Source organism: Ammodytes marinus, assembly GCF_949987685.1.
Source record: "Ammodytes marinus genome assembly, chromosome: 1".
Taxonomy (NCBI): Eukaryota; Metazoa; Chordata; class Actinopteri; order Uranoscopiformes; family Ammodytidae; genus Ammodytes; species Ammodytes marinus.
In genome coordinates, this window is record NC_137230.1 from 2,885,330 (window position 1) to 2,911,436 (window position 26,107).

At 39.6% G+C, this 26,107-nt stretch overlaps 1 protein-coding gene across 1 annotated transcript in view; it reads left to right on the plus strand.

Annotated features, from left to right (window-relative positions):
* Positions 1–26,107, plus strand: part of adamtsl3 (ADAMTS-like 3) — a gene marked incomplete at both ends in the record, with an annotated part of 231,862 nt that overhangs the window by 169,154 nt on the left and 36,601 nt on the right. The window contains 7 exons of the mRNA XM_080045594.1: positions 13,410–13,620; positions 13,705–13,852; positions 15,082–15,166; positions 18,121–18,407; positions 18,513–18,642; positions 21,646–21,856; positions 24,426–24,605. Coding sequence (XP_079901720.1) covers positions 13,410–13,620; positions 13,705–13,852; positions 15,082–15,166; positions 18,121–18,407; positions 18,513–18,642; positions 21,646–21,856; positions 24,426–24,605 — 1,252 coding nt within the window. The remainder of the gene's footprint in view (positions 1–13,409; positions 13,621–13,704; positions 13,853–15,081; positions 15,167–18,120; positions 18,408–18,512; positions 18,643–21,645; positions 21,857–24,425; positions 24,606–26,107) is intronic.

Genomic DNA, 26,107 nt, shown 5'->3' on the forward strand with positions numbered 1-26,107 from the left:
CTTGCCTGTCTTATTAAAAATATCATACTTTTCCCTACGAAAACAAGAAACATACATTTCACATTCTCCTAAGAACAAGATATGTACAATGAAAAGTTGCAATATTCTTGCCTATCTCAACACCCTCTCTTGCAACTTCATAATTGGACATATTCAACCATCATCAAGACAATACATGCCTTCACAATAAAAATCATAATAAAAAAAATAAAAAAAATTATAATATTTTTTCTTTTTTTTTTTTTTTTATCTTAACCTGATCCACAAAACATAGCAATATATCACAGCTACAAAGCAGTAGGATACAGTATGCGTAATACGAAACTACAAATAAAGAAAAGCATAAACCCAGTATACCATAATATTAAGGTAAAACCCAATTCAGAGAGCAAAAACACAACACCCGATAAAAAAACAAACAAACAAAAAACAAGAGAAAAGTGATGGATTACCAAAAACACTAGTTAAAAAATTGATTATCAAAAAGCCAGATAAAAAAAATTAAACGTAAAAAATAAGTGACGGATTACCAAAAACCTAAGTTATAGAAATAAAGGGATTATACAAGCAACTTCAAAGTTCAAATCAATAATATGAAAAGAGTCCCCTAAATCATGTAGTCTCAATACAACACCACCCTGAGATAAGTAGACATGGAAATTCCTCAAGCAGAATACAAATGAGTACCCATGTAGAAAAATCACAACATCTTGACCAAATTCAGAGTAATGAGTACGTCAGACAGTATAGTCAAAAGTTCTTAAGCTTTTGCAATGTCCAAAAACAACAATTCAGTCCCACGATGGTTCAATCATAAAGACAGAGTCCATTTTCTTCGGCCTGTTGAGGCTCTTTTTCAAACACAGAGCATGTAGATGAGTCAATATCTGAGTGTCTGCTTACACATAAGGTTTGTCCCAGGCATACACCTTGTTATAATCTCCTCCAAGCTTATAGCATATATGTTGGTGAGGACCAGTGGACTGTATAGCTTGGATTAAGGGGATTGTGTTGTATAGGTGGCGTCGGTTAGAACCCCATAAGTCACATGAAGCAGTGGTCCAGTTTAGTGACTTTACTTATCTTCTGTTGGCATCACATTGGCATTGTGTGTGTGCAAGGGGGTGTGTGTGTGGGTGCGGGGGGGGGGGGTGTGTGGTCTCGAGCCTACATCGTAGAACATCTGCAGTTGCCCAGTAGTGAGAGCAGGAACATGGGCAGATGATGAAAGGCCCACTGCAGGACAAGGTAGAGTTGATGCCCCAGCAGGATAGAGTTGCCGACCTACAGCAACTGATGGAGGTGCAATGGTTCACCTCACCCAGCAGTGGATGATTCTGCAGCTTCAGGAAGCATGGTGCAGTTTACCAGGATGTACCAGGAGTTGATCAGAGTTGGAGGTGTCACAGCTGAAGATGTAGCTGTCAGGTGACGCCTGTGAGTCAGAGGTGTAGTAGGCCCCAGAAGCTTGCCAGCTTCTTCTGCAGACAAAAAAGTCTCCAAGCGGTTGTGATATAGTATTCCATGTTAAAGAAAAAATGCATGTCAACAGCTAAAACTGCTGAAGCTATATTTGGGATTTATAGAAAGGATCCTGTAGATTCTTGGTAGAACATAGAGCTTAATGTTTAGTGAATAGGCAAAGGAGCCCTCTTGTCCATGAGAGGAAAAATATCTCATGATTGAAAAACAATAAAAAAGTAGCAAACGAAACCAAAAACTGTAGTAATCCATCAATAAAATAAAGGTAGCAAAGGTGTCTTTACTGGTGTTATGCTTCTATTGGTTATTTTGATTTATTTCCGGGTACTGACATAATATCAGGTAAGCAAAACAAAAAAATAAAAAATCCTATTACAGGAGTAAAAAAATAGCAAATCATTCAAAAATTCAGTAGTAACTTAATATGATAAAGATAAAAATCTAGGAAAATTGTGGCTATACTGGTGTTAAGCACTCATGTTTCTTTATTTATTTTAAAAAAAACAAAGAATAAAATTCACAGGTTAAAAGGCAAGTAGAAAAGTCTTCAGATTTTGTTTTAAAAGAGCTGAGAGTTGCAGCAGACCTACGGTTTCTGGGAGTCTATTCCAGACATGCAATGCATACAAACTAGAAGCTGCTACTCCATAATTATGTTTTGGCCACTAAGATAAATAAAAAATATGATTTACTTTCCCCAAAACACTAATATAGGAAAAGGTTGGATGGGCTGGCAAAATAAAATTAAAGGGTGCTCTGGCCAACCACACAATGGGCCGTCGGACCAGAGACTCTACGCTGCCTACAAGTAGCTAAACTTCAAATAAAGCCGCGAAAAACAGTGTTACCAGTCCCATCCTTCCGTAGCAACATCAAATAAAATTTGAAGTCATTCTATTGGTGATTTTAGTTTTACCCTCAGCTAGGAAAACACACAAAAAAAGAATGTGCTGGAAGAACAACATCTTCTATGATCGAGAAGACTGAGAATATGTGAAAAGATAAAAGAGAAAAGAAAAAATACACTAAAGTAGTATAAAGTAAAAGCTAAATATAGAGTTACACCAAGTGCAGGTGGTAGAGGTGAACGTCGTAAACTAAGGCCATTAGTTAAAAATGAGATGTCTCCAATGGAGACACCCAGACTAGAGACTGTCCATCCTTGCTGTTATCAGTCCCAAAAGGGTTAAAGGTCACAGGCCTAGGCCAGTGAGAAATGGCAAGTGTACAACTGGCATCCCTCTCTACCCACTTGACTGATCTTTGCACTCTGAGAAAAAGAAAAAAATTAAATGCAAATGTATTTACACATTTCAAATAAAAAAGCGCCCCTGAGGAAGACAATACCCACACGGCTTGTGTTATGTAGATAGAGGTCATAGGGATTCAACAGCAGGACCAGGTAAAAATGGGATAAGGTGACTCAATTTAGTTTAGTTTCTTTACAGAGTAGTTTCAGTTGTTTCTTTAACCCATCAACCATAGCACCCTGTTGACCCCTGACCTCAGTTGTGTTGTAAGTGCATTTTAGGCATGAGAACCAGGTTCACTTTAGAGACACATAAATAATATGTGTCCAACCTGGCCCTTCATATGTGCACCTGCAGTAATTACTTAAAGAGGCTTTCTCAAGTATAACTGTGGTGTGCGATTTTCTTTGTGTTTATCTGATGGAATAACAAAGAGACGTTTAGCTATTTCCGGCCTGGCTTGGGCCATTTCTACTATTTCTGTGTTACCACGATATCTATATTCTAAATACCTGCTTCAACAAGCATTTTAGAACATTTTGTTCTTTTATTGAAAACTTAACAATAAAACATTAAACCTATATTAAATAGATTAGTTTACATATGAGGGCTAATTGAAATTGGTTGTTTGTGGATGTTTTGGGGTAGCTATATGGTGGCTAATTTCAAACCTATTCATATACTCTGGACTAGCACCAAAAACTTCAGTGACATCACATGTATCTGTTCTTGTTTGCTTCAAAATAAAAGTCAACTCACGTTTGGCTAGTAACAGGCTTTAATGTGAAGGTGCACTGAGGTGTTCTGTTTGCACAACCGATAGCTTAATTGTGGTAATGTAAAGAGCCGTGCCTCTCCCATTTGCTGTAGTTTAACTTTGAGCCCTCTAAGCAGTTTCATGCATTGCTCCTCTGTGTCTCACTCTCATCACTAGCAACAAGTGCAAGCAAACTTGTTTTTATCTTTGCATGTCATTTATTCTAATAGCAAATGTGATCAAAACTGTCGCACTGTACTCTGAGTCTAGAAATTTAGATTTTTGACAATTTAGAAAACCCTGGTGAATAGCTGATATCTGTTATCAGTTTTATGGCTTTGGGAGCTGCAAGCACAGGCTGCAGGACGAGGGGCAATAAAACAAGAAAAGGTGGAGAGGAGAAGAGGAGGAATACCCCTTCACTACCCCCTCTTCAACTTTCAAGAATAGATTGTTGACAAATGTTACAGCTAAATTAAATTATAAAAAGGTAACAGTCCTACCCAAAAGGCCCTTGATAATTCTGTCTCATCCGAGTAGACTCCCTCTGCATTCCTTCCCCTGTTATTGTTAAGATTGCAGCAGCCACACCACCACCATAAGTCAGATTCCAATTCTCTGTATTTGCCATCATACAGGGTTCTGTAAAAGGAAGGCCCACAATAGTAGACTGTAATATTACTAATTTTCCTTTATTGTATTGATTACAACCCCGTATTTCCTCCAGCTTTGGAAAAACGACGGTTGGACTATTTACCACCCCAGAAGAAACGTTGTTATCCTCATTAACATCATCATATGAAGGTGGACATATTGCCATATGTGTCCGACCTCTATTCCCAACCTCATCTGTATAGCCCTCTGCACCTGTATTACTCCTAGAATCAAAAAGTAGGTGCATCAGGGACCTCAGGAACTAAGAATTCCCTGTTACAGACCAAAAACAGTCTGGTTATATCATCCATATTTCCAGAATGATAGTATTTTTCTTGGAAGGTTTATAGCCGTTTAATTCGCCTCTTCTATCCCTGAGTCTTTATAGCACTGGTTAGCAAGGCCAGCTTGACTTTCATAGAGTTACAAGTTACACCATCGGATACAGCTGCTGTCGACGGGAGAATGAGCTATATTTATTAGTCAAATAAGCCCTTTCGCCTGGCTGTTATTTCAACAAGTATCGGTACCTTCTGAACCATATACGCAAAAATAATCAAAATCCACTAACTACCCTAAATGCCCTCCCTTGAAGTACGTTTAGTTTAGAGTGATTTTTTACTCAACTAGCCAAATGTTATCCCTATGGCAATTTTTGCTCTCCCTTTTTAAACAGACAATCCCTTCTCCAGTGAAAAGGGTGACCAGAGTTTTTAGAGGTGAGTTTTATAAGCCTTTGCCAAAGGTCTTAGCCTAGTTTAAATAAAGCAGGAAGTAATAAACACTCAATCCTAGTTTTGCCGGTACATGCGTTCTGTTTTTATTAAAGGAAACCTTAACACATCTTAAGGATATTTTGCCCCGTTTATACTTCCTGGCAGATTTCGAATACTCCCTCAGCTTGATTTCGCTGGTTGAATAAAGACCCTCACTTAAGGGTTGTGGATCTTTGTATTTTAAGCCGAAAAGAATAATAGTTACCCTCTCCTCCCTGTTGTATCTTTAATATAAGTAAACAGTGATTATGGGTCTATTTATCTTATCAGCCCCACGTGCGGGCGCCATAATGATTATGCCGGTATTCCCTTCACCAGATTTAAACACCCCTAAATTAATATCAGGACGTTTGTGTGTATATATAGCCTGCCAAGTTCATTTGTTCCTTGTTTAAACCTGTTCCACTATAAAGTTTATGTGTTCATCGACCCCTGCACTTTTATATGGCAAAAAAAGACCAAAAGCCGATTTACACAATTCCCAAAAGGTTTTACTTTTCACCAAAACCCTTCACACCATATATTACCTTAAAGGCTCTGGTTTTAAAGCATGTTACCCTTTGACCCCTGCCTATCTCCAGATCTCCCCCTGTGTTGATCCCCTAACGACCCTTACAATTGTCTCTTCTAATTTTATCCTAGGTTAAGTCCAGATTTCAGACCTTTATCCTTGATAAGTGTTTAGAAAGGAGGAGATTAGATAATAGGTTTTTAAGTTTTCTGGTGGATGAATACCTCACATTTACCCCTAGCTTCAAAAGACTACCGTTAAGTCCTCACTAAGTCCATACACCTGGATGAGCTTAGGCCAATAGATAAATGCAATTCCCTCCTAATTCAAGGAGTGTGTTTATGGGATGTGTATTCTTTGTTATCAGTAGTGTAGCCGTAGTGTAGGTTTGAATTGCTTACCTCAGAGGCGCCGCGGTCTCTTTAAAGAAAAACCCTAATTAGGTCCTTGTTCCCAACTCTAAACTAAAGATTCAGACTCAAGAGTTATAGCCTTTTCAAGAAATTTTATTTAACCAATACAAAAAGATTATACTTTCACAATATAAAAAGAAAAAAATAAAATAAAATGAAAGGAAGGAAAATAAGTACCTACACTCCCATTTAAGTGGTTAATATATGTAGAGAAGTATAAGACTTAACTTATGTGTTGTATGTCTTGTGTTCACATTGAATTTAGTTCATGAGTTCTCCTATTTCCAATCCACAAGAGATCAGGAGTATTCTCATCTTCAGGTTTTTTAAAGCTTTACTGTCTACACAACTTCAATAGTTCTGGGTGTTGGCCGACTCTTTCAATCTTGTCATATATATTTGAATATCTTCAAATGCTATGACAAGCTTGATTTTGCGACACAACAATCAGGAAAAGTTGGTTCAACAGTTTATTTGGTTGATCCACAAGAGATCAGGAGTAAAAGTTTGTCCACTGTCTACACAACTTCAATAGTTCTGGGTGTTGGCCGACTCTTTCAATCTTGTCATATATATTTGAATATCTTCAAATGCTATGACAAGCTTGATTTTGCGACACAACAATCAGGAAAAGTTGGTTCAACAGTTTTTCAACCTCAACTCCGTGCTATTCTACAACCTGGTTCATCGATTAGTTCCCATCAATAACCCAAATGGTCCCTTACCAAACTTCTCAGAATAGAAAAGGAAGAATTGGTTCCGAGCCTCTTCCCCTTTTTGAAAAGAAAAAATAACTCCCCTCAATTTTTCTAAGTATTTTGCACTCAAAAAGATTCAGAGTGTTTCTTTCGAGTTTTTCTTCTAAGTTTTTCGTCCATGCTAAAAGAACAAAAAAGTGGAACAGTCAACTTCCCCAAAAAACTCAACTTCTTGCTCAAAACCCTGGCTTTATATAGTCTGCAGACAGAGAGAGTGGGTGTGTGTATTAGGAGGAGAGAGGGTGGGGGTAAAGATGAGGGTGTGTGTGTGTCCAGCTCAAGGACCCACTGCCCCCCTTGTCTCTCTCACCCCTGACCTGTCCCAGGACAAGCCCAGGCATGCCTGCCTTTTCAGAGAGGCCTTAGGAATTCACAATTATGTATATATTTCAGGTTAATAACTTGAATACAACACTTTTAGTGATTCTACCTTAATATTAAAGGTCACTTGTTACCTTGCCTGTCTTATTAAAAATATCATACTTTTCCCTACGAAAACAAGAAACATACATTTCACATTCTCCTAAGAACAAGATATGTACAATGAAAAGTTGCAATATTCTTGCCTATCTCAACAGTATTTTCGCCGGTCAATTTGATCGCTACGTTCGGTAATTATGTTATGTTTACGTCTCGTAGTAGCGGTGTTTTTAAATATGGCGGGCATGAGGTTTGAGTTGGTCTGGTTGGTCAGAATAATCCCTCCCCCGGCCGCTGGCGCAAGCAGTTCTTACCTCAAACCCTGCTCAATCCTGGGGTTTGAGTTGAACCGGTTTTTACAGCCCGGAGCCGGCTCTCTGGCGTTGTGAAACCAAAACACTGGCTCTAGCTCCGAACTAGCCCGGAACTAGCTCCGATTTTGCGGCGGTGTGAAAGGCCTAATGGTGATCAGTTAAAGCTCCGGCCCTCTCTTCACCCGAGTGTTCAAAACATGTCAGACGATACAATTACGTAATCGATCAGTGACCTTCGGCCAAGGCTGCTCTTGTACCACGATCACTTATGATCATCTTTAGGTTCGAAGATGATGTTTGTTAAAGACAAACCACGACTAGCACAAAAGTCTAATAACAAACAACTGCTCAGGTTCAGATCAGGGAGGCCATTCCTTCCAATAGGTTTTTGTTCTAAGTCACTGTAAGTAAATGTTTTACATCTCTTCGGGTGTCTCAAATATTGCCCTGTTGCATGTTGAAGTCTCTCTAGAACTATGGAGTCCCCTACTGGAGCCCCATTCAGGGTCTCTAGGAAGGCCCAATACTCTGAGCTGCTGTTGGGTTCATTTGCAAAGACAAAATTCTGAAGCTTCATGATGATATCTATAAGTTACAATGTTTACCCTATTCACCTGCAGTACCTCGCCTTAAATTAACTTATTATGCTAAGTACGCAAATTGCTCAACATGCAACAATTAGCAACCGAGCCTAATCTCATTTGCTAAGCCTATAAAGGTCATTTTAATCATAAAAGTTCATATAGGAAACAACATTTCTGTGTTCATGAAATTTCGAATAGACGGTAATGTACAGTCATATGAAAAAGTTTGGGAACCCCTCTCAGCCGGCATTATAATTGACTCTGCTTTCACACAAAAAAGATAAAAGTGGTATGTCTTTAATTTACCAGGAACAGCTAAGTACTGGGATGTTTTCCAAACAAAGATTTTTTGAAAAGCAGTATTTAGTTTTATGAAATTAAATAAAATGTGAAAAACTGGCTGTGCAAAAATATGGGAACCCTTGTGGTCTTGCTGATTTTAATGCATGTAACAGCATGTAAAACTGAGGACTTTAAACACAAAGTTGGTTGGATTATGTTGTTAAGCCTTGAACCTCATATAAAGGTCTGTTTAATCATGATAAAAGGTATTTTAGGTGCCTAAATGCAAGTTCCACTTCTCTTTGACTCTCTGCAGAAGTGAGACAGAATGCGATCATCAAAACAGCTCCCAAAAGATCTTAAAAACAAAGATTATTCATTGTCATGGTTTAGGGGAAGGCTACAAGAAGCTTTCCCAAAGGTTTCAATTGTCAATTTCTACTGTAAGGAACGTTGTCAGGGAATGGAAGGACACAGGCACAGTTGCAGTTAAACCCAGGTCTAGCAGACCAAGAAAAGTACAAGAGCGGCATATGCGGCGGATTGTGAGAATGGTTGCACACAACCCAAAGATCACCTCCAAAGACCTGCAAGAACATCTGGCTGCAGATTGTGTATCTGTACATGGTTCAACAAATCAGTGCAATTTGCACCAAAACATCTGTATGGCCGGGTGGTGAGAAGGAAGCCCTTTCTGCGCCCACGCCACAGATACAGTTGCATGGAGTATGCAAAAGCTCATTTAGACAAGCCAGATTCATATTGGAAGAAAATGCTTTGGACTGATGAGACAAAAATTAAGTTATTTGGTCTTTATAAAAAGCAGATGTTTTGGTGCAAATTGCGCTGAATTGTTGAACGATGTACAGATACACAATCTGCAGCCAGATGTTCTTGCAGGTCTTTGGAGGTGATCTGTGGGTTGTGTGCAACCATTCTCACAATCCTCCACCTATGCCACTCCTGTTTTTTTCTTGGTCTGCCATGCCTGGGTTTAACTGCCACTATGCCTGTGTCCTTCCATTTCCTGACAACGTTCTACAGTCGAAATTGACAATTGAAACCTTTGGGAAAGCTTCTTGTAGCCTTCCCCTAAACCATGACAATGAACAATCTTTGTTTTTCAGATCTTTTGGGAGCTATTTTGATGATCCCATTCTGTCTCACTTCAGCAGAGAGTCAAAGAGAAGTGCAACTTGCATTTAGGCACCTAAAATACATTTTCTCATGATTAAACAGACATTTCTATGAGGTTCAAGGCTTAACAACATAATCCAACCAACTTTGTGTTTAAAGTCATCAGTTTTACATGCTGTTACAGGCATTAAAATCAACAAAACCACAAGGGTTCCTATATTTTTGCACAACCAGTTTTTCACATTTTATTTTATTTCATACAACCAAATACTGCTTTTCAAAAAATCTTTGTTTGGAAAACATCCCAGTACTTAGCTGTTCCTGGTAAATTAAAGACATACCACTTTTATATTTTTTTTGTGAAAGCAGAGTCAATTATAATGCCGGCTGAGAGGGGTTCCCAAACTTTTTCATATGATTGTACACCATTGATGCACCTTGAAGTCAACAGAAATAAAGGAAGTAATAGCTAAAATGATGCAAAACAAATTGAACCTAAGATGCTATCAATTTTATACTCAAAATGCTTAGAGGTATTTATCAGTGGAATAGTGACATGACAGCCTTCCAGTTTCATATCCTGAATAATTTTTTTTAATTTTTTTAATTTTTAGTTAATGTATTTTAGTTGTGGCTGACTTTTCCTTAAACTTTCTGAGAAATAAACTCAGCTATTTGCCAAACTTAAGCACAACCCTTCAGTCAGTTTCTCATCAGTTTGACTGGAAGACGAGCTCTTCACATTTTTTAATAATCCCTCCCAGCAGTTGGCTGCATGCACCATAGATTTCTTTTTTTCCAGCTCTGTGAGCTCAGCTTCTGGCATATTGTCCCATAGAGTATGATGGGTGATGACAACCTCACACTCTGCCACAGAGAGAGAACGATAAAAAGACATACAGTCATTTCCTTCAGAGATGCTTGGCTGTGTAGCACACCAGGACGTCTCCCAAGGAATGGGTGTGGAATCAATGCTGAGAAAGAAGTGTATAAATCAGTAGTGAAGGTGAGGCTTTTCGCAAGAAGGCACCAGTGACTTTTATCTCCACTGACATGCTGAAAATAGATCTGTTGGACAGTTACTGTGAATGTTTGTGTAGGGAGCTACTGGGCAAAAGGCTTTAAAATATTGTATTAAATGCAGTAAGAGGTAAAAGAGGATTTACACTCCCTTCCAGCTATCAAGAAATAAAAGTACTAACAAAATTCAACTAACATTACATTTTAAATTGGGGCATCTAGAAAAGTGATACCTAAATATCATAATGTCACGATGAACAATTAATTGGAAGTCTGATTAATATTTAATTGAATATCTGTAATCAAATTACTAATAATTATTACTATTTATAAATGTTTAATTACACTTAAGTCATGCTTATTCAGCACTCGTATGCATTTATTAAATGTTACTTGTATGTAGTTTTTTGGAAAAAAAATAGAGAGATTTAAAAATTCGAAAAGGACACTTTTGAAAATGCAACATCTTAAAGGGGACATATGCTAAATCTCGGTTTTAAAGGTGTATTTCCAAGGTCTACTAGAAAAGGTTTTCATGGTTTATTGTTCAAAAAACCCATTAGTTTTCTACCATTTCCCATTACTTCATCGCCTTTTCCAGCCTCTTCTGCTCTCTATCTCAAAAGGTTGGTTTTGACATCTATCCCCCTTCGCAAAAATCCTAGTCTGCTCTGACTGGTCAGATCTACATGGGCGTGCATGCACCGCCCTGCTCATTTACTCTATACCTACCTACATGGGCATGGCACACGCCCAGCTGCCAGTTTTGTTTACTTTTGGCCAATGCAGCATCTTTAGCTTAATTTCTACCACAAATACTGGCACACTAACCAGTTCTAAACTAAAAGATGTACAACTGAATCTGTTCAGACAGGAGTCTGAGCTGAAAACTGTGAAAATGGCATCAGGATTTCTGATTTCCCTGACATTATCCTCAGGTAAATACCGTTTAATTATGTCACAGTCGATAACAGAATATGAGCTAAGTATTTATGCATAAACTCTCTAAACTGGTAACATACACCCTGTTTTACGTTTGTCTTTACAGGTCTGTGGAATGATCTACAGCCCAGTGGAGTGAAAAAGCTTTGGTTGTGAACCGATACTGAGTTGACATGTAAAAATGTACAGTAACCATAATGGAAAAGAATGTAGCCTGAATCAAGATTCACTGGAAAGGCATTATCTTTTGTAAAATGTAGGGTTGAAATAATTATGCTTTAGGTTTTGGGCGGCAGTGGCGAAGTCGGTAGGGAGCTCGCCTCTGGAGTGCAGGGTCGGAGGTTCGATCTCCTGTCTCCCCGCCACATGTCGAAGTGTCCCTGAGCAAGACACTGAACCCCAAATTGCTCCCGATGGTTCAGAGAGCGCCTTGCATGGCAGCTTCTACCATCGGTGTATGAGTGTGTGTGTATGAATGGGTGAATGTGGTAAGATATGTAAAGTGCTTTGGGGCTGAGAAAATCGTCTAGAAAGCGCTATATAAGTCAAGTCCATTTACCATTTACCATTTGTCAGAGCTGCAAATGATCTGACACCATTTCAATATTTAGTAGATAATGTATCATTTGTATTGTGATCAATCATTCATAATAAAGTTTTACTGTTAAATGTATTGTGTTGCTAACTGTCACTGTTTGCTACCTGTAGTAAAGGATTACTTGAATCTCACATTTTCATAGTCAGGATGTTGGACTAAATTTCTGACCGCATAGACTTATACATTTTTAATTTCACCCCTTTTATCTCGCTGAAGATTTTCTCTGATAAAACAGTATCATTACATTTTAAAAAGACCAAAAACATCCTTAAAAATAAAGCAGTTTATTCATAGCCAGTGGAATGAAAATATAAAGTGTACATATCAAACAGAAGCAAAGCCATAACTTTTATGGAACTGTCCAATTGTTGTTGGGCCCTAAAGAAGACCACCTGTCCCACCCAGTGAACACATCCTCCTCTGAAGGAACGGATAGTGTGATGGTCTTGGTGGCTCCGTCAGGTCACTCAGATAGCTGTAAAACATGGCACATTCAATGTTACATCATGTAGCCTATAGCTGACATGTATAGGCCTACATCATTATGGCAAAGCTACAAACTGATGAAAATATATTTTTTCTTCCATTATAAAATAAGATAAGATACTAATAAATTCAGTATAGCCCTTGCTCAAGAAGCAACAAGCACTGTGTGCTGTTTGAAATGTATCGGACAGGAAACAAACACCAGCAGAGGCAACTTACAGTATTCCTGTCTATGTGTATATTACACTGGAGATCATGTAATAGGCCTACTGCTGCTTGTACCACACCTGCTTATAACTACACACTGTCCGCAGACTTATTCTCTTATTTCTGTCGGTGTTTGTTATTATAGGAGGGATAAAATAAAACTAATTGAACTAACAAACGATCAGAATTATTTTTAAAATAGGACTACTTACATTTCGGACGGATGGTGTCTCTCAGTCTTCCTGGCACAGTCTCCTCCACCGTCCAGTAAAAGGGATTTGATCACACTAACAGATTGCAAACCTTTGCTGGACATAGCATAACAAAAAATTAAGTAAATCCATTCAGCCCTAGTGTGCTTCGAGGCTGGGGTGTGATGGTAGCTTGAGGATGAACTCACACTGCAGCTTGCTTCTACTCTGTTGTTGCATTAGCGAGTGGAGGCTCAGGTGTGTGTGGTTACCAACGGGGCGTCTTGATTTGTCAATCAACTGCCGAGTTTCTGGTGAGCTTTCCCGTGGGAGTATAATATGTTAATGAAAACCGACCAATTTCGTCATCAGTCGGTGTATTTTGGAACAGACCATCAAATCCCCCCTTTTTCGAAATAAGCATCCCAGAAGAAACTGACATATTTGTCTTTTTGAAGCTTGTGTGTGCTGGTAGGGACCCCAATAACCTAAAAAGTGTGCCCAAACACCGGAAAAGTCAGTTTTTCATAATATGTCCCCTTTAAGTGTGAGAAAAAGTTATTGGACACATAATAAGATGATCTGAGAGCATGAAGTGAGCTTGGCCCCTATCCTCTATGTGTGTAGCTGGGAGCAGGGCCCGTGGACCCAGTGCTCGGTGTCCTGTGGTGAAGGGGGTGGCTGGCAGGATCGCAGCCTGCTGTGTGTGGAGGAGGACACCCATGGACAGTTCTCCCAGGTGGACGAATGGAAGTGCACCCACTCCCCTCGACCTATCACCAGGCAGAGATGTAACACCTTCCCCTGCCCACAGTGGGTGGCCATGGAGTGGTCTCAGGTCAGTACGTGGAATTCAATATCAATTGAATTGTTTGATGTGTAAAATATGTGAGGTAATGTGTATGATGCCATCTCACTGCAGTGCACAGTGACATGTGGGCGTGGCCTGCGTTACCGGGTGGTTCTCTGCATTGACCATCGTGGGCAGCACATTGGAGGCTGTGATGTGTCAGTCAAACCTTACGTTAAAGAAGACTGTCTGGTCCCCATCGCCTGCCACAAACCCAGAGGTAGGATGTTGAGCATTGGCAGAGACATTATGGATGGATCAATATAGTCTAATTCCTTTCATTTTGGTATATTTTGAAGTGAAAATAAATAGTAATGTCTCATACAGTGAATTAATGAATAAGCGTTACAAGAAGCATTTTGATATACAGTCAATGTAAAGTATAAGGCCTCACGTGGGGGACCAAACAATTTGTAGCATTAATGGCTTAAATGCTACCCAAAGATGTATTTTTGCCCAGTCACTGACCTCCTGCTGAGAGGTGACAAGCCGATTTTCCCAGGTTAAGAAAAGTTTAAATTTGCTCTAACCTATAACAATTTGCATCTGGTCCAGTTAGGACCCATGTTTACTTTGAATCGACCCTTTCCTGGATCTGGTGCACCTGTAGCGGTGTGACCAATGTTTTTTTTTAAGTACAGTTATAGTTCTCTACGTGATTTTTGTTTGCATCAAACATGTCTCATTTGTTATTGTAGGTTTAGAAACTAAAACATTTGAAATGTTCCAACTCAATAATATTTGAATAATGGCCTCCACTTTCAGTACGACCCTTTAACTCATCTACTGTCGATGATGCGTTTATACATTGTAAATAAAGACAAAATATAACAATTATTTGAACACCACTAATAAAAACACATTTGTATAGGGGCCAGTAAAAATGGACTTTGGGCAAGTAGAATTCAGACAGACTTGCCCAACCGGGCTAGTGAAAAAAAACTTTAGCGTTGAGCCCTGTAGAGTCAACCAAAAATTAGTCTATTCTTTTAAAGGTGCCATGAACATGGCAAAGAATGAACTTTGCAAAGAATGAGTATTCTTTCTCTGCGGGATGCTGAATTCTCCAAATATGGACAAGGTTTAGCGATTTTATTAGATTATTCAGTACAACTGTGGAGTCCGAAGGATTAACCGAGCGAGAGGAAGATCTATCCATAAATGTATCTAAAATGCAATTAAAGTATGAGACACCTTACCCACTGTTTGCGTGTGCACCTCTCTATAGTCAGGTTGCTTGTGTACAATCAGTACTGTTTGTACACAAGAAACCCGTCTATCGTGCGTTTCTATGAAGGTGTCGGACCTCTGTCGGAACCTGCCCCATGCTGCGCTGTGATTGGCCGGCTGCATATTAAGGGCCTAGCTTAGCGAAGGTTCAATTGTCAATTGTGCCCGAATCACTTCAGACTGGGACGACTAGTGTGTAACTGACTTCCTCCCTGTTAGAATCTCTGCCAGTGGAAGCCAAGATGCCATGGTTAAAACAAGCACATGAACTGGAGGAACACCAAATTGTTACAGAGGATCCCACGTGAGTACATACACACACGTTCAGATCCATCTATCGTAATCGTATTTAATTAACATTTTTATGGTACAAAGCCCTTAGCACACGCACAGACAGACACACACTGCAAATCTATTGTAAGTCACATTGTTTCATAGGCTTGTGAAGCTCAGCTCTTGTAGACACTATTTTCTGTATTAAAGGAACATACCTGCAAAATTCTATCTTTTCAAACACACTCATTGTAGGTTTGAAGATGGCTCTGAAAGGCTTGTAGTATGTTGCTTAACTTGGATGTTAAAAAAAAGAAAAGAAAAAGAGGCTGATTTTATCAGAGAATCATACAGTGCATACCCCTACAGTCGGCTGGTCAAACACTTACACTGTGTTCCAAATTATTATGCAAATGATATTTTTCTAAGATTTTCCTAAATAGTCGATGCAAATGACAGTCAGTATAATTTTCAAGTCATCAACCGTTAGAGTATGATTCAAATTTTATTGAACAAACCTCCCAATGATAACAGTATTTTTTTCCAAAAATAAAAACCTCAAAATGCACCGTTCCAAATTATTATGCACAACAGAGTTTCAAAACATTTTATAGGTTGTAAATAACAAAAAATGGTCATTTGTTGAATTTGCAGAATGTGGAGGTCATATTTAGTGAAATCAAAAACATCTTAACAGGCCAAGTTACATGTCAACATAGGACCCCCTCTTTGATATTACCTTCACAATTCTTGCATCCATTGAACTTGTGAGTTTTTGGAGAGTTTCTGCTTGAATATCTTTGCAGGATGCCAGAATAGCCTCCCATAACTGCTATTTTGATGTAAACTGCCTCCCAACCTCATATTTGTTTGCTCGAGGATGCTCCAAAGGTTCTCAATAGGGTTGAGGTCAGGGGAAGATTGGGGCCATACCATGAGGTTCTCTCCTTTTATGCCCATAGCAGCCAATGACACAGAGGTATTCTTTGCTGCATGAGATGGTGCATTGTAATTCATGAAGATGATTTTACTACGGAAGGCACGGTTCTTCTTTTTGTACCACGGAAGAAAGTGGTCAGTCAGAAACTCAACATACTTTGCCGAGGTCATTTTCACACCGTCAGGGACCCTAAAGGGGCCTACCAGCTCTCTCCCCATGATTCTGTCCCAAAACATGACTCCACCACCTCCTTTCTGCCGTCGCAGCCTTGTTGGGACATGGTGGCCATTCACCAACCATCCACTACTCCATCCATCTGGACCATCCAGGGCTGCACAGAACTCATCAGTAAACAAGACTGTTTGAAAATTAGTCTTTGTGTATTTCTGAGCCCAGTGCAACCGTTTCTGCTTGTGATCATTGTTTAGGGGTGGCCGAATAATAGGTTTATGCACAGCTGCAAACCTCTGGAGGATCCTACACCTTGAGGTTCGCGGCACCAGCGGCTTCAAATACCTGTCTGCTGCTTTGTGATGGCATTTTAGCAGCTGTTCTCCTAATCCAATGAATTTGTCTGTCAGAAATCTTCCTCATTATGCCTTTATCTGCACCAACCCGTTTGTGCTCTGAATCAGCCACAAATCTCTTCACAGTACGATGATCACGCTTCAGTTCCTTTGAAATATCTAATGTTTTCATACCTTGTCCAAGGTATTGCACTATTTGACGCTTTTCGGCAGCAGAGAGATCCTTTTTCTTTCCCATATCGCTTGAAACATGTGGCCTGCTTAATAATGTGGAACGTCCTTCTTAAGTAGATTTCCTTTGATTGGGCTCACATGGCAAACTAATTGTCACAGGTGTATGAGATTGATTTCAATTATCCAAAGCGCCCTGAGACACAATATCATACATGAGTTTAATTGAAAAACAAAACATTAAATGTTTATGACACCGCAATCCAATTTGCATAATAATTTGGAACTCGGTGTATATGCAAAAGAACAAACAAAGCAAGTAAATCCTGACGAGACAGTTGCTCACTTGGCAGGAACATTGTTCTTTTCATACCCAAACATAGACTACAGACAGGGTGGAACATTCAAATTAGGGATGGCCATTTAGAATTTTTTCTTTAACCGGTTAACCACCAGAATTAACGGTTATTAACCGGTTAACCGTTAAGATTTAATGTAGCCTATTTATAGTGAAATACATGAAGCATTATAGCAGGGCTCCCGACCTTTTTTTGTTCCAAGGACCGGCATATTAATTTAAAAACAATTCAGGGACCAGTAGCCAATTTAAATGCCTACATTTTGACATTTACACAGCACCTTTGTCTGTTGTGAGAAGAGGTCCAGTATGCGAATGTAAGAGCAGAAAGTGCAATAAGTGACTGAAAAGGGACATTTACACACACACACAGGCTTAGGGGATGGGTAGCCTACCGAAACCCGGTGCTAAGTAGTGCTAGAGCACGGGGCAACATTTTGAAAGACCGTAATATTGATAAGCTCCGATGTTATCAGTACTGCATAACGATACTTAACGCTTTTGTTTATGACGGATTTTCGCTATTGATCCTAGCACACAATCATGGCAGACCTTTGTCTGTGCAGGGGGCGGGCACTCACCGCCTGGCTATCTGTCACTCCCTCACACACTCACTGAGACGGAGATAGATGCAGGAAAAGCATCCACTTCAAGAAGGCTACAATACCTACTTGGAAATGATGTATATAGTGTCTCAGGCATGATTTATGTACAGAAGAGCAGAATCCTTTCTTCCTAAGGTCAACTTCACAGGGCATGATCAGACCAACACTTCAAACATTCCTGGTTGTGATTAACATGCACACAGCTCTACCAGAGTCCAGTATAGTAGTATTGAACTGGGAGTACTTTAAATATATTCACCACACATTCACTCAATTTAAGTGCTGTTTGGCAACAGATACAAAACAAGATTTAACTAAATGTGTTGACTTAAATTCTATGGCTCTTTTTGTATATACTGTGTATTCTCTACTTCCTCTGTTCAGATTCATAACTGGGCCCTGGTCACCCTGCAGTGCCACCTGTGGGCCTGGCAGGCAAACTCGGGAGGTGAAGTGCCAGGTGCTTCTCTCATTCACCAAGATGGAGTTGGACCTTCCAGAGGAGGAGTGTGGCAATGACCGACCTCACCCTGAAATGACCTGCAACCATGGGCCATGTACCAAAGTTCCAGGGATCTATTCAGGCTTTCAGGACCCTTACATCCCAACAGAGAAACTCTACAGCTGGGACAAAAGGGGCTTCACTGCCTGCTCAGCCACATGTGCTGCTGGTGAGGTTTCTGAAATGCATGTTGGCAGTTGAAATTGCATTGGATTCTTGCCCATACCTAATGTTCTTCCATGCCCACCGGTTGTTGGTTGTGTCCTCTGCCCAGGGAAGCAGAAAGCAGTTGTGAGATGTGTTAACAGGAAGCAGAAAGAGGAGGTGGAGGACTCTCTGTGTGATCCATCCAGCAGGCCGCCAGTAATGATCCGCGTCTGCCACCCTGAGCCCTGCTCCCCAAGGTGAGAAACCACATAGACACAGAGGGGTTGATCTCCTAAGATCTATAATAAAGCATTCCTACAAACTCATAAGGCATGACAATGGTTACATGTCCAATCTTTTTGTGATTTTAACATGTAATAGTATTCTGGTGAAGAGAATTATTCCGATGAATAGTAAAATGAGCAAAATCAGTTCAGTGCCAGGCCTGGCAGTTATAGTGTCTCAGAATCAGCCAACTTTCTTGACTTTTACCGTACAACATTGTGTGGGTATTCACCAAGAAAAACTTAACTAAACGCATGAAGTCATTTTTAGTCCTATGGTAAAAACAAGGCAATCAATAAGGAATGTTTGAAGGCGAATCAGAAAAAAATATATTAAATAAAACAGAAAATAACTTGGAGCCTCAACTCAATCTGACCAGATTCCCTTACAATACACTTTTAAGATTGTGGCAAACTGAATGTTCATTATCATTGCCACACGATGACCATCGATCAAACACATAGGCCTATGCAGTATTATATTGTTCTGTCAGTAAAGCAAGTAAGGACAATCATAGAAGTACATCAGTTTTTCATAGTGTGTGTGCATGCTTAAAGTCCTTGCATTTGCATTGAAGGCATGTCTTATACACACGGGGATTTATCGCTCTATCCTCTGATAGACATTTACAGGAAGCAGAAGCGGAGTGTAGGGCTTTACTCACACATGCATTGGATTTCTTTACACACACACACACACACACACACACACACACACACACACACACACACACACACACACACACACACACACACACACACACACACACACACACACACACAGACAGTGCAGTCTGCTGCCTGAGAATTTAGTAGACCAACTGTGAGAACACAGTGAGCTGTACTCCCCCGTTTCCTCGTCCTCTGTCTATAGATTACATTAGATTAGATTGACTTTAATGTCCACCTCAGAGGAAACTTGTCTTTGGCCTGTCACAGAGCACAGCAAAGGACATTACACACAGAAAACACATTACACAGCAAGCAACCATTTAAAAACAGATTATACAATAGTTCAACTGGGCAAATTACTTTTATAATAACAATAAAAAGTTAGAAAATCTTATCAGTCTTATCAAATTTACCCCTGATGCAGTCATTCTGTGTTCAATGGCATAGGCAATGAAAGACTTCTTGTATAGGTTCTTTGGCCTTTGGGACAATAAATCGATGAGCCAGACGAGAGCAAGTCAAATGGTTGAGAAGCACGGGGTCAGCAGCCACATTTTAAAGAAAGCTCTCTCTCTCCACCTCACTCTATGCTATACATCATTCTTGATTTAGGGGAGTTTTGTCTGACCCCATACAATTTATGAAAGTAATAAATAAAGCAGGCCTATGCGTGAGGTCCTTGTGTTGTGTGAGGTCCTGTGACATCAGCAGTCTCTATGTCAAACATTTTACAAGATGTAGTTATTTTTTCTAAATTATGTTTTATTGATTTTTTGTTAACAAACAAAGAACAACACAGCACATATCTTGCAAAGTTACAAAAGAGTAATAAAGTATATGGGTTACATCAACATACATTTGGATCATATAAGCATTGTTTACAGTGGAGTCATGTCAAAGGAAGAGATTATACAATAAGACGTAGTTTATGCAATTACATTCTTCTGTAGCAAAAGAAAATCCAGATGTGATCTGATTTGTCAACATCTCAGGCACTCTGTCAGTTCTGTACTAAGTATCCCTCACAGTTGAGAATGAGCCCAGCTCCGTTCATTCATCTCTCATTAATGACATTAAAACTATATACAATATTTTCTAATAACAATTTCAGACATGTTGGAATAGATATGCAAATTTGGCAATATTGAACATACATATGCATTAAAAAATATAAAATGTCGGATAAAGCCAATCTTGATTTCATTATACATCATATTAGTGTTTTTTTCATTTCATAAATCAAATAATACTATCTACAGGTCTTAAAGGGCATTTTCAGCATAAATATCATAAATCAGACAATTAACAATAGATGAACAAATCCTTCAGAATAGTACTAATATGGAAAGTTTAGTAAGTGCTTCTGAAGTTGATATTTTGGTTCAGAGTATTGAAAAAATTGGTGGTTAAAGATTGTCGTATAGGGGAAATATACAGATCCAAACAGACAAGGTTTAGTCAAATGAACACCTCAATGTACATTTAGATTTTTTATTAAAACTAGTATGAAAGAAGGCAAGGCAAGGCAAGGCAAGTTTATTTATATAGCACAATTCAGACACAAGGCCACTCAAAGTGCTTTACAGGGGCAAGATTAGAATACATAAAACACATTATAAAACATTTAAAAGCGAATAAAAGAAGCAAATAACAAAAAATGAAAACTCGATTTAAAAACATTTAAAAGCAAATAAAAGAAGCAAATAAAATGAAAATTGCAGGTTAAAATGGAAACAAAAAAGTCTTCAGACTCGATTTAAAAGAACTGAGAGTTGCAGCAGACCTCAAGTTCTCTGGGAGTTTGTTCCAGATTGTTGGTGCATAATAACTAAAAGCTGCTTCTCCTTGTTTAGTCCTAACTCTAGGGACTGTAAGTAGACCTGTCCCAGACGACCTAAGGGCTCTGGACGGTTCATAACTTATCAGCATATCAGTAATGTATTTTGGCCCTAAACCATTTAGTGCTTTATAAACCAACATCAGTATTTTGAAATCAATTCTTTGAGTGACTGGAAGCCAGTGTACCTCAGAACTGGGGTAATGTGATCTACTTTTTTGGTCCTAGTGAGGACTCGAGCAGCAGCGTTCTGAATTAGCTGAAGCTGTCTGATATATTTTTTTGGAAGGCCAACAAGGACACTGTTACAGTAGTCAAGTCTACTAAAGATAAATGCATGGACGAAAGAAGACATGTTACGGAAGCAAAATAGCAGAATATCTCAAAATTGAGAAGTGCTTGAAACCAGTGCTGTGTCTCACCTCAACAGTACTTGGAGACTGAGGTGTTCCATTGTCTCTCTGCAGATGGGAGGTGAGTGTGTGGAGCCCCTGCTCTGCTTCCTGTGGTGTGGGCATCCAGACCAGGAGCGTCCTCTGCATGCGTCTGCTGTCTGTGGACCAGCAGGACATTCAGACTGTTTCAGAGGAGGAGTGCAGGGAATTCAAACCTGCCATCCTACAACCATGCAACCAGCTGAACTGTCCCGCGGCCTGGGAGACAGAGCCCTGGCAGCAGGTATGCACTTCGTTTGTGTGTGTGCAGGGTTCGTACTGCTTCTTCCGAGTACAATTCAAGGACTTTTCCAGCTCTTTCAATATCAAAGTTCCGAAATTTTGAAGAACCCTAAAGCTTTATATATTCACTCACCGGCCACTTTATTAGGTACACCAATTCAATTTCTTGTTAACACATAAAACTGATCAGCCAATCACATGGCAGCAACTCAATGCATTTAGGTATGTAGACCTGGACAGGACAACTTGTTGAAGTTCAAACCGAGCAACAGAATGGGAAAGAAAGGGGGTTTAAGTGACTTTGAACGTGGCATGGTTGATGGTGCCAGATAGGCTGGTCTTAGTATTTCAGAAACTGCTGATCTACTAGGATTTTCACACACATCTCTAGGGTTTACAGAGAATGGTCCGAAAAAGAAAAAATATCCAGTGAGACGGAAATTGTTGCCTTGTTGATGTCAAAGGTCAGAGGAGAATGAACAGACTGGTTTAAAGGCAACAGTAACTCAATTAACCACTTGTTACAACCAAGCTATGCAGAATACCATCTCTGAACGCAAAACATGTCCAACCTTCTACAGCAGCAGAAGACCCCACCGGGTGCCACTCCTGTCAGCTAAGAACAGGAAACTGAGGCTACAATTCGCACGGGCTCACCAGAATTCGACAATAGAAGATTGGAAAAACGTTGCCTGGTCTGATGAGTCTCAATTTCAGTTGCGACATTCTGATGGTAGGGTCCGAATTTGGCGTAAAAAAACATGAAAGCATGGATCCATCCTGCCTTTTATCAATGGTTCAAGCTGGTGGTGAATTGGTGTGGGGTTTACTTTCGTGGCACACTCTGGGCCCCTTAGTACCAATTGAGCATCGTTTAAACGCCACAGCCTACCTGAGGATTGTTGCTGACCATGTCCATCCCTTTATGACCACAGTGTACCCATCTTCTGATGGCTACTTCCAGCAGGATAATGCACCATGTCACTAAGCTCAAATCATCTCAAACTGCTTTCTTGAACATGACGATGAGTTCACTGTACTCCAATGGCCTGCACAGTCACCAGATCTCAACCCAATAGAGCCCCTTTGGGATGTGGTAGAACCAGAGATTCACAATCTCAATCCGGGTCTAGCAAGGTGTACCGAATAAAGTGGCCAGTGAATGTGTATATGTATATATATATATATATATATTAGTGGTGGGCCGTTATCGGCGTTAACGTGCTGAGTTAACGCAAAACTCTTATCGGCGATAAAAAAAATGTCGCCGTTAATCTCTTATTCCACCTCCTGTTCGGCTCAGGGGAGATACTAATAGCCGGGGGCCGTTGTTGACACTTGAGGAGCCTTTATTCTCTCACACACCCGCCGCTCTCTCTCTCCATCACTTGCCCACGACACAATCGGGTATTGGAACGCAGGGTGGGTGTGTGTGGACACCGGTCGCCACGTGACTATAAGTTTCCAAGTTTTAAACACTTCTATCTCTTCAACGTCAACGTCACCGTACCCGAATCCTAAATATCCCCATAGCAGACGCTATATTTCATCGGGGGGGGGGAAACTTTGTTTTGCGCCACAGTTCGGCCGTAATGCTGCTGCACACACACACACACACAGACACAGACACAGGCGCACACACACACGCTGCATGACAGAGACGAGGGGCGCTACCAAAAAGACGAGAGGAGCGGTTGGAGCAGTTGGAGCGTTTAGAGCAGTGGTGTCAAACATACGGCCCGCGGGCCGGATCCGGCCCGCGAGATGATTTAATATGGCCCGCGACTTGTAGAGCACACATTTATGAGCATTTAAAAAAAAAAAGTAAGTCTCTAGAGACACATGCGTGCACATTCATAAAATCGCAATCGCAGTCATTTGTGCAGTTATGTAAAATGTTTCACTAAGGAAAATTACAGAAAAAGTAACGCACAGTGACTTTGATGAGTAACTTTAATCTGATTACTGGTTTGGAGATAGTAACGCGTTAGATTACTCGTTACTGAAAAAAGAGGTCCGATGCCGGTAACGCGTTACTAAGTAACATCTTGTTGAACATTATTTATTTTCATCACCAATTATCATAGTAGAACAGCTTCCTCAAGCAGTTTGTGATGCATGTTGGAAACAGGAGATGAGCCCCTGGTCTGATGCGCCACCTGGCTTGAGAAACACGTTCTCAAAGACTTACTTTGAGTCATTATTTAGGGAGCACACACATATTATGAATGAATTCAAATGAGCCATTTTAATCTAGATTAATCTAGATTAATTCCAAAATTAATCTAGATTAATCTAGATTAAAAAAATTAATCTATGCCCACCTCTAATATATATATATATATATATATATATACACACACTTGAACAAAATATTAAGGCAGAGGGAGAATTGCAAAGTATTTGCAACCAAGTTTTAAGTATAGCTTCAAAATGACATCAGAACTGAATTTAAACTCAATTGAAACTCAATTGAAACTCGCGGTTCATCATCTGATCAAAAAATTAAGTCCATATGTGTCAGTGTGTGTTATAAAAAGGTGTTTGAAATCCTCTCTTCCCCCCTCCAGTGCTCCCAGTCCTGTGGTGGGGGTGTGCAGCAGAGGAAGGTCTACTGTAAGCAGCTCCTGTCCACAGGGGCCACTCAGAGGCTAGGGGACAAGGCCTGCTGGGGGGCCAAGCCTGACACTAACAGAGTCTGCAGCAACACTGACTGTCTGCCCTACACGGCAGCAGGAGAATGGGGAAAGGTGAGCACCAGCAAATAGCGGAAATTAAAGAGGCTATGAAGTGGGCTGGTCGCTGTAAGCTTTAATGAAAGCCACTGTTTGCAGTATTGCCACAGATACATTTCTAATTTGTGGGTCAGATGAAGTGTTCATATGGCATTTCCTTTGTTGTAGGGGTGTAACGGTACACTAAAGTCACGGTTCGGTACGTACCTCGGTTTTGAAGTCACGGTACGGTACAGTACGGTTCATAGTTAAGGGAGAATAAACAGCTTTAGCTGTCAGTAACTAGCTAACATACAAATAAAATGCATAACAAATGTTAAAAGAATACTGCTGCAATTCTCCAATAAATAAATAAATAAATAATTAAATACTACTGAATGTGCAGCATAAACTAAAATTGCAGTGAAAAAAAAGCCAGTGTTAATGCTCAGCAGGCTCTGTAAGCTGGTATGTAAAAAAAGGGTATGTCATCTTTAAGGGTATTTTTGACTTTAAAACAATTATATATTACTGCAGCTCTCTTAAGCTCTGAAGTGCTCTTATAAATATAGCAGTTATCAAATAAAAGTGCAACTGCAGCATTAATTAAATGACAGCTTATGTACTTTCAGTATAAAAAAGAAAATACTGTCTGTGTTTGCACAGCTCGATGTTTCTTCACAGTAACGGTGATAGTAAGACCTGGATGATGCCTTTTCAAATGCGTATGCATGTTCAACGTGTTTGCTCCCTTTATTTGTATTTGTATTTGTATTTTATTGGGATCTCCATTAGCTGAGGCCATAGCCAAAGCTATTCTTCCTGGAGTCCACACAACACCTGTGCATCTATACACTGCAGTGCATAATTACATTAAATAATGATCACCATGACAAAACAGTGATAACGGAAATGGTAACAAAAGTAATAAGAATAACTCTACAACAGTCAAAATTAAATAAAATAAAAATAATACAAAATTAACAAAACACAGGACCTAAATTATTCACAGAAACATAGAGATAAACGTATATAAACATGACAGGTATAATTGATGGTCAGACCAGACAAAAACATATATAAACAGAAACAATTAATGATGATTATACTGATGGGAGTGGCATCATTGGTTAGATATTAGCCACTGCAGAGAGCTGCTCGACTAGTAGATGTTTTTTAAGTAATAGTTTGAATCGATTTTTGCAATTTTCTTGAATAATATGTCCAGGCATGGTGTTCCATTTACTCATGGCTCTATATAATACTGTACTCCTCGCTCTGTTTGTTTTCACCTTAGGTAGTGTGAATCTTCCTTCCATCGCATGCCTGGTGTTATAATTGTGTTTATCAGAACTGAAACTTAAACATTTATACAATACCCTCGGCAATTTAGTCACTGAAATTTTCCTCGTAAAATTAAGCAAAGAGGCAGTAAATCTATTCTTAACACTTAACCAGGATAGAAAGTTGTGCATTATTTTCACATTACTCCTATAGGAACACCTTAATAAACAGCGTGCAGCCTTATGCTGAGCAAT